At 38.5% G+C, this 9107-nt stretch overlaps 1 protein-coding gene across 4 annotated transcripts; it reads right to left on the bottom strand.

Moving 5' to 3' along the window:
* Positions 1-522: 522 nt before the first annotated feature.
* Positions 523-8839, bottom strand: myorg (myogenesis regulating glycosidase). 4 transcript variants are annotated; one of them, XM_028002607.1, is made up of 3 exons: positions 8723-8839; positions 5994-6359; positions 523-5139 (listed from the first exon to the last, which is right to left on the bottom strand). In XM_028002607.1, exons 2-3 carry the CDS (start codon positions 6254-6256, stop codon positions 3348-3350), a joined length of 2055 nt encoding a protein of 684 aa, XP_027858408.1. In that variant the 5' UTR covers positions 6257-6359; positions 8723-8839; the 3' UTR covers positions 523-3347. The 4 variants fall into 4 exon arrangements, with proteins under 4 accessions (XP_027858408.1, XP_027858410.1, XP_027858411.1 ...); XM_028002609.1 differs by having other exon boundaries at positions 8668-8785; XM_028002610.1 differs by lacking the exon at positions 8723-8839 and adding an exon at positions 6933-8661.
* Between the last annotated feature and the right edge of the window lie 268 nt (positions 8840-9107).

Genomic DNA, 9107 nt, shown 5'->3' with positions numbered 1-9107 from the left:
ATGTTTGTAAAAGAACAAGTCGCTCTTGGGAGCTCAGTCAATTCCAGCATGGCACCATCATATTATGCAATAAATCTGTAATAAATATTTGTCCTTTGTATTACAAAGCAAAGTTGTAGGCCATGTAAAATGACAACGCTGGGTCAAAAAACGCTGGATAATACTAAGACAATACATTTAACCATAAAGCATAAATCAGTTTCAGCATGTATGACTGTATATAACACGGAAATACATTAACTTTTAAATAATATTCTAATTTGTTCAAATGCAACATGTATGAGGACATAATTTTCATTAAAACATTTAATCTAATTTTCCGATATGCAGAATTTAAGTTTTCTTCTGCCGTTATCCATAATCCTAAAAATCATCTGAACAAAAACCAAAATATATAACTTTAGTATTAAATCATTTAAATACATTAACATTGTTGTTTCTAGTATTTCTTTACGATGCACCTGTGAAACAATGTACTTCTAGTAAAAGAAAAATAATTAGGGATTAAATGCAAACAAAAACGATGGTCTCATAATTCTTTTAATACATTGATACAAAATTGCATTAGAATAAATGCAGCCTTTTAGTCACATCCAAAAATATATTTAAAAAAATTTAAACATCAAAGGCACACACTGAGATCAAAGAATCAAAAGCAAAAATAGCCAGACCAGTCAGTCTAGCCATAAGACAGAAATGGTGTCAAAGATGAGCCTGGCACAGATGCTAAGTGAGAGCTGCTATAAATACGATGTTTTCTTGACAAGATGTCAAAGGACATAAACAAAGCACACTGAGGTCAGAGCCGAAGCAGCAAGCTGAAGGCTCAAGTCAGGTTAGCATCACTTTATGGGTCAAAGGCACAAAGCATTAATATACAATATTTCAAAAAGGGTCAATTCACACATTAATAGAGAGGAGTCTTGGTCTTAAATTTCAATGTCTTATTTTATTTCAGCTTCAACAAGGATCAAGAATTCACAAAAATTTTTTAAAAGACTAACACAAAAAGAAAGTATGCTAAAAATCCTGTCATTAAGGAGTCCCTGAATTGTGTTATTTTATATATGCCTGAATATGTGAAGCACAAATGAAGTTGGCACTTGTTCACAGTATGTGTCTTATTTTATTTTGGGGTGGGGGAAACACAGGAGGTATTCTTGGGTATCCATTGGAGATGTCAGAACGGATTCGTCTGAAGATCCGATCCTGAATCAGATGACTCATATCTGTTTCATCTTTAGTTACCAAAAGACCCTATTAAAAAAGCTTGTATTGCAACAACTGATGTTCCACGATCTAAAAAGGAACATGGTAAATGAGCAGCTTGTAGCAACAAAGTGAAAAACATACAGAAACATTACATTAAAGAAATATGACAAGAAAATATTGTACCATTTAGGCTGGGAATCCAGGTCAGCTAAGCTGTTGACTTACAAAATTCTAATTATTTATCATTTAATTGATAAAAAGCTGAATAAACATTTAGGATTCCAGTTACAGCCATCCACAAATACATTACATTATAATGTTTCTAGCTGTTTGAAAGCATTAATAGGGGTTACACACCTTAAACACAAAAAAGCCATTACCTGAGTAAAAGTGTTAAATATTTAAAACATCTTCTACTTGTCTAAAACGTCTTGCAAGGCACCATGTTACACAGTGAGAGCAATGTAATGATTAAACCTGCAGCTTCTTGTCCTGATAACTGAAGCGTTAAACCTGGCTTCCTGATAAGAATCAACAAACGACGAGAAGAGCAGTCAGCGTCACGGGAGAACAGGATATCATCGTGTAGCCTGCAATCTGCCTAATGGCACTGATAAAACAGCTTTATGGCAAACAATTCTTGGCTTATATATTCCCTTTTTACCAAATGTTCAATATAAGACTTGAAGCGGCGCTAAATATGATAAATATCTAAAATCTGGATTCTGATTGCTTATTCAATAAGCTTGAGATTATACAGCGATTTAAATGTGTGCTTAGTTCTTTTGCCGCTCTTGGTAAGGCAGAATGGCATAAAGTGGCCAGTGCTGGCTAAAGGTAACAGATTTCTGTTTTTAAAAAGTGGCAAATGCTAAAAAATATGGCAACAATAAGCAATTTATAAAAAAAAAACAGAATTCAAATAAAGACCAAACTTTTTATATCTGCTGCAATTTCACAAGTTAAATTCCTGTTCACAGCTATTTTAGGGAAGGTGAACTTTCTTACATTTCACATCATGTCACCTGCTATACTTGTACAGTGGCAAACTATCCAAACCCCTTAAACGTTTTCACATTTTGTCACATTACAACCACAATGAATTTATTGGGATCTTTGTGGCATAACACAAAGTAATTGTGAAAAGGTAGACTAGAGATGCATGGCTTTCAAGATATTTTACAACTCTGAAACGTTTTTCATGCAGCCCCCCTTTACTCTGATGTTCCTTAAGAAAATCCAGGGCCACCAATTGCCTTGAGAAACCACTGTGTCAATTTTTATGAATAAATCTAGGTGTTTTTTGAAGACAATTTGTTGAAGAACATAAGGGAACAAACAGCAACATAAAGACCAAAGAACATATCAATAAACTTGCTGATAAGCTTACAGCAGATTTGGCTTACAAAACTGTCTGTAGCAGTGAGGATCTAAAGAGGGCTGTTCAATCTGTGATCTAAAAATAGAAAATGTCACAAAACTGCAAACCTGCCAAGACATGACTATCCTAAAGTCAAGCAAGTGGAGCATTAATCTGAAAAGTAGTCATGAAATTTTGAGCTGTAAATGAAGGAGCTGCATAGATCAAAAACTCAGTTCTGGAAGATTTTTATAAAAATTGTTATGCCCTCTACTAATCTGGATTTTACAGGGCAGCAACAGCAACAAACTCATTGCTGAAGGAAAGAAACATGATGTAATTTTGGAAGTTTCTCAAGTCATTTAGGATACCCTAAACCAAAACATACACAGGTACATTGGAATGGGTTAGACAATCCAGACCTAAATGGAAATGAGAATCTGTGCCAGGATGCTCTACTTCAAATCTGATTAAGTTGTGCTATTTTGCAAAGACCAATGGAGAAACATTTCAGTCTCTAGATGTGAAAAACAAGAAGAAAAAAACCAAATTACACGTCCAGCTGCAGAATTGTTTTTAAAACCATGCATCCCTTTACTTCACGTTAGGTTACATAACACTTTGTGGGAAATTAACACATAAAAAGTTCATGAAAATACGTTGACTTTTATGCTTGTAGAGTGACAAAATATGAAAGGTGTTTGAATCTCTTTGAAAGGCACAAAAGGAGGGAAATAGGAGCATGAGATGATCAAGTCTTTCATTTTCTTTCTTGCTAAACCCAAAGAAAGAAGGCAATTTCATCCAGGTCTACCGGATAATCTGTGAGGTGCAGCGGCTTCTTGATGTCGAATCTTTCCCCCTTGTAGCTTCTCCAGTGCCCAGCGGGTAGATATATGTCTCGTTCTTGCTTTCCAGGCTCTAAAACTGGAGCTACCATTAGGTCGTCCCCAATCAGGAACTGGGAATCAATTTTATAGGCCGTCTCATCCCCAGTGGCAATCCACCACAGTGGCCGTATGATCGGGTCCCCGGTGTCCAAAACCTCCCCTGCCAGCTCGAGGACCCGCGGTGCCACAAGACTTTTGTGAATGGCTGTGTATTTCCGAGCAATTTCCACCACCTCATTATCATATTCCCACGGAGGTATAGAAAACTGCATAGAAGGCATGAAGGCAGACAGCTCCAGCCAGCGGATGTACAGCTCTCGATCAGGTAATGCCCGATCTCCGCTTGTGTGGTTCAGGTAGGCGTTGCCCCCGATCATGTCTGGCAGGATGAACTGATACCCAAGGATGCTGATGGTGAGCACTGTGGGGATGAGAGATTTGAGGCCCAGCTCATAACCCCAGACAGAATCTCTATCAGTCGGTCTGAAGAAGCAGGATATGTTCTGGGATTGGTAACCACTGCGCAGCTCAGCTCGATCATTGTAGTGAACAGCCATCTCTGTGTAGCGCCTTGTGAAAAAACTGGGGTCGTGAATGTGATTCTTTGTGCTAAATTTCCAAGGTAAGTAGTTCGTCTCCCCTGCATCAAATTTAAAAGAGGACACCCCATACTTTGAGCGCAGTGAACGTAGCTGGGAGGCAAACCATTCCCGGGCCTCTGGGTTGGTGAAGTCCAAGATGCCGCCAATGCCATTCCACCAATGAACCAACGCAGGCAGCCGTCCTGTTGGCTCTCGGACAAACAACCCTCGCTCTACCAAAGGATGAAAGTTTTCAGAGTCATAGTTAACAAAAGGATGAATCCATAGAGACACCAGAAATCCATCCGATTTTAACTTTTGGAACATTTCAGATGCATTAGGGAACTTGACTGGGTCAAACTCGAAATCTCCATAACGTTTTGTGTAGCGGTCGTCGAGTTCCAGATGACTACAGTTAAAATTGTACTTGCGAATGTTGGCAGCGTACGTCAAAAGTTTTTCTTGATCAATGTCACGCTTATATAAAGCCCAAGTCGACCAAATAGGGTGCTCAAACATGACTTTGGCAGGCACTTTGTATGGTTTGTTGAAGTATCTCCGAACCATGTACTTGTGTATGGATGTCACATCCAAACCTACGCAGACTCTGTAGCTCAGTTCAGCACAAGGAGCCTCACCGGGGTTTGGCTTGAAAGGGGTATCATGATACCTTGCTTGGAAGTACATGGTTTTTTCCGTGTCATTCCAGCCAAGGTGAAAAGGCACAGAGTTGTTGATCTTGATGGCAGTGGCGTTGGATGACAACCAGTAACTTTCTAAGATTCCTCCAAATTCTTCCCGGTTTGAGTAAATGTCGCTCGTGACAAAGGGCTTGGGAGCCTGTTGGCCTGAAATAGAAATAGGCCAGTGCTGAATTGCTGACACTGCTCCCCCATACCAGTGCGCGAACTTGTAAGTCATGGCATGCTCAACAGGAATGTTGGGGACCAGTTCTTCCCAGCGCACACGATAGCACTGCACAGTGTCCTTGGGCCGCACTGTCTTTATGAAAAACTTAAGCTTCCTGTCAGTGGTCCGATCACAACGAAGGATTTCTTCCTCTTTGGAGCAGGAGTCCAAGTCCAGAGTCCCGGATCTGTCAAGATTAAAAAGTCATTTGATTTTCATTCTTTTGTTGATAACAAAAACACTAATAATATTGCAAAAAATAGGAAGATCATTAAAGTTAACTTCTATCGGTAATTAATTTCAAATTGTGATACTTGTCTTTTAAGCACTGAAAACACAACATTCAGTTCAGCCAAATACTCTTGTCATATCTTGTACAGTACATGGAAATACATTTCTGGCTATTCTGTGTTAAAAAAATTTTCATTGTTAATCTAATTTGTGAGTTTGGGATTTTTAGTAGCTGTTTTAGGACAGTCATCAAAAACACTAATCCCCCGTCCTCATACAGGGTGTCAATGAATGTCTGCTGCACTACAGACAAGTTAACAACCTCTCCCCAGGTTGTGTAGGTAATAATCTGTGTATTAAATGGTCTTATGTTGGTCTTTTGTGATATTAGACTTTACCGAGGAACTGGATCAATTTTTCTCTTTAGCTGTAAGCCATAACATCAAATTAAACAAAAGTAATTTCTTTATCACTTTGTGTGTCTCCAGAAAATACAAGTAATCTCTTTTTACTGTTGTTTCATCTCCCGTACATGTTTGGAAGAAATGAATCAGTAAAATTTTGAGATTATGCTATGTCAGGAAAAGATAAGCGTCACAATCATTTCACAAGAAAAGGTAAAAAGCATTTTTATTTTAACATTTTGGGCAAAGGTGTGGATCATTTATAAGTTTTGCTTTTTGAATCTAATAAAACAGAGTTTCAGATAATATTCTAACTTACTGAGGTACAGCTTATGTACCGCAGTAAGTTAGAATATTATCTCATATAAATATATACACATAGATGCATTTAAAAAAAATTACCAACCTGAAATCCATTCTGAAGACAATGGACCCTCCCTGGTTGCGGATAATGTAGCCGTCCTTATTGAGATCCAGCAGCTGAGTCTTCAGCAGCTCAGCTTTGCGCAGGGAGGCTATGTAATAACACCAGGCAGTCACGGCTGCGATGACCAGAAACAGGCCGATAACTCCAGCTCCAACCAAGGGTCGAGAATCCTTGGTGTGTTTCTGCTTGGGGATAACATCTGTAATCGTGCCCCCGGCGCCGCCGGGCACCACTTGGTACATGGCTTGTGTTTTTCAGAGGCCAAATCCCTGAGGTGATGTTGTGCAGATCATCAAAAATGTTGAGCAGGGAGCCTCTGGTTGGACTTTAGGCGTGTCGTCACGTCTGTTTGCAGTTTGTCGGGGAAACAAGATAACAGAGGGGTTTAAAAAATTTTTTTTTTTTTTAAACTCAACCATCTGAAAATTCTAGGAAAAATGTGAAGCACAAAAAAAAAAGACAAAAAACATGCTCTATGTTTTTTTTTAATACTGACTCAAAGCCTGTAATACACTTCAAGCTCTGGCTTTTACATGCTCTGCATTGCTGAACAAAGTGATTTCACAGCTCTTGAAGGTATTAGGCTATCAGGTTGTAAACTTTAATGATGTATTTGAGATTTAAGAAAACAAATCTTTGTCAAATTGGCCCTAGAGAGACAAAGTGGATGCTGCTGAAAGTAATTCTAACACATGGGTTCAATTGACAACAACTCATTTGTATGGAATGAAGGGTAAAGAAGCAGAAAAGAGGGATTTTAGCCTTAAAGCCCTGCAAAGGCCAATGAGGCAAGAGAGAAATACTAAACGCTGTGTTGTATCACTCCTGATTAAGCAAACTGGACACAACCTGGATCACTGCAGTCAAATGTGACAACACAGGCTGACACTTAAGAGAATAAAGAAAAAGCTACATTACCAGTTTTATGCAAATGTTACTGTTCCTCACAGCAAATCAAACAGCAACATCTATTGAGCAACTTGGTTTGACACGCAGTTAATCAGAACAGACTGAATATGAAAACACAGAGGAATGAAGGTGGTTAAGTTCTCTCTGACTGAATGTTCTGTACTGCCAGCAGAACATAAAAAAGTCTAGGGAATACGGTGAAACAGCAAAACTCTGTGAGATTTATTGGAATTTTATGACCCACACATAGTTTAATGTATAATTAAAGTGGGAGGGAAGCAATTTGTGTTTTTAAAAAGGCAAATTAAGGCGGTTTAGAAGCAGCAGCAAAGAGGCCCACGTAAACTCAGGAGGTGCTGCAGACACTCAACCACACGGCGGTTACAGGAAGATGCTGAGGCGACACTTCTCTCCAGCAGGGACTATGAAGGATAAATGGATGGAGATAAATAAAGGTCACACACCTAGAGGAAAACTTGTTAGAAATTGCAAAAGATTTGAGATAGGGGTGGAGGCTCCTGATTCGAAAAATGCAAGATAAAACATACTTTCCTGATTTGAATCTGCAAATGGTATAACTTTCCTTCCACTTTACAATTATGCACACTACTTTGTGTCAGTCTATCACAGGCAATCCAAACGAAGCCTTTAGATGTGCCCCTTCTCAAACACACCTGAATCAAATGAATTACTTGCTGCCTGGTCTCTGCAGAACTTCATGAAGTGGTAAGGACAGGATCTGGAGACCCTGAGTTTTAATTCAGTCTGACAATAACAAGTTTTTCCTTAGCTTCCAGAGAATTGCGGACTTTAGAGTTCAACACAAACGCAAAATGAAAACAACAACATTCTCGAACCGAATCCTTTCTAGCTGTAAGTGGAAAAAATAAAAATAAAGGCTATGCTGGAACAAAACACATGACGACCTAGACAAGGTTAATTCGAAAACTTCTTGAAACTTTGATCAACCATCATTAGAAGTCATACATCTTTTAATATTTAAGAAATAGGCCATTTATTGGCTAATTTCAATCAATTCTATGAAGCAGAACCCATTTACTTTAACAATAACCCCATTTATACATTAGCTAACCAAGCAAAATCTTTCACTCAGATGATTTTACTGTACTGTAGAGAAGTGCTTTCCCATACAGTTCCTTTTAGTCTCATTTGTTTGTTTACAGTGACCTTATATCTGTCATTTCAGCTGATTTATTATCAGACATGGAGGGGAAACATAAAGAAGTGCTGATCTAGTCGGTGCAGCTGCTCCAGTCAGACTACTTCTTCCAGCGTTTGTGCCAGAGAGACGGAGAGAGAGAGAGAGCTGAGGGCTCGGTGTTCTCAGCGTGTTCCTGCATGCTAATTATGGACGCAGTCAATAACACTGAACATGAACATGCAGAGCTGAATATTATAGACTTAATACACAGATTAAGCAAGCAAGAAATAAATAAAACAACGATCTTCACTTTTGATGTGGCTTTTTTCCCCCTCCCCACATATAATTATGTTTACGGATAACAATAAAACATTGATTAAGAAAATGCCTCCGTTAAAGACACCAAAATATGAGTTATGGATTAACAACATAAACTATTTATTTAGCAGCCAATGTGTGGAGAACGACCCGTTGTTTTATTTATCGACTTAATGGGCGGTGTAAGAAAGTTAAGTAAAGAAAAACAACACAGGATCTGTGCAAAATGCTCGTCTCTCTCATTAAAGTTCAGATTTTCGTTACCGTTCGTTCAACAACAAAAAAAGAAGAAGAAAAAAGTTGTTTTTTCCCTCCCTACCGATCTGCAGCGATCTCCTCAGCGGCTTGGAGTCTGCTTGCTACAATCCTCAGCAAAAAAAAAAAGTCCGACAGAAAAACCCAAACGCGCTGGGTTGACCCCGCCTTCATCTACGCCCACACTGACAAGGGAAATGTAGTCCAGGTGGAGAACTAATCTTTATTTCATACTTAAATTTAGCAACCCACAATGGTTTAATTACCACACAGAATTCACAGTTTTCAACATACAAAGTGTAAAATAAACATTGAGCATGTTTAATGTTTTCTTATTGTTATTTTCAGATTTTAACAACACTTGCTGTTAAAATTTTGTGTGACTCAGAAATATTTAAACTAAGAAAAACTTTGATACTTTGCTTACCTGTTGCATGCTGAATGAACAA

The sequence above is a fragment of the Xiphophorus couchianus genome, chromosome 20, assembly GCF_001444195.1.
Source record: "Xiphophorus couchianus chromosome 20, X_couchianus-1.0, whole genome shotgun sequence".
Lineage (NCBI taxonomy): Eukaryota > Metazoa > Chordata > Actinopteri > Cyprinodontiformes > Poeciliidae > Xiphophorus > Xiphophorus couchianus.
This window is presented reverse-complemented; position numbering and strand designations above follow the sequence as displayed.

Coding starts and splice junctions, on each gene's coding strand:
- myorg (XM_028002607.1), bottom strand. CDS start 6,256: ATGTACCAAGTGGTGCCCGGCGGCGCCGGGGGCACGATTACAGATGTT. Junction 5,140..5,993: donor GTCTTCAGAATGGATTTCAG/GTTGGTAATTTT, acceptor TAATCTTGACAG/ATCCGGGACTCTGGACTTGG.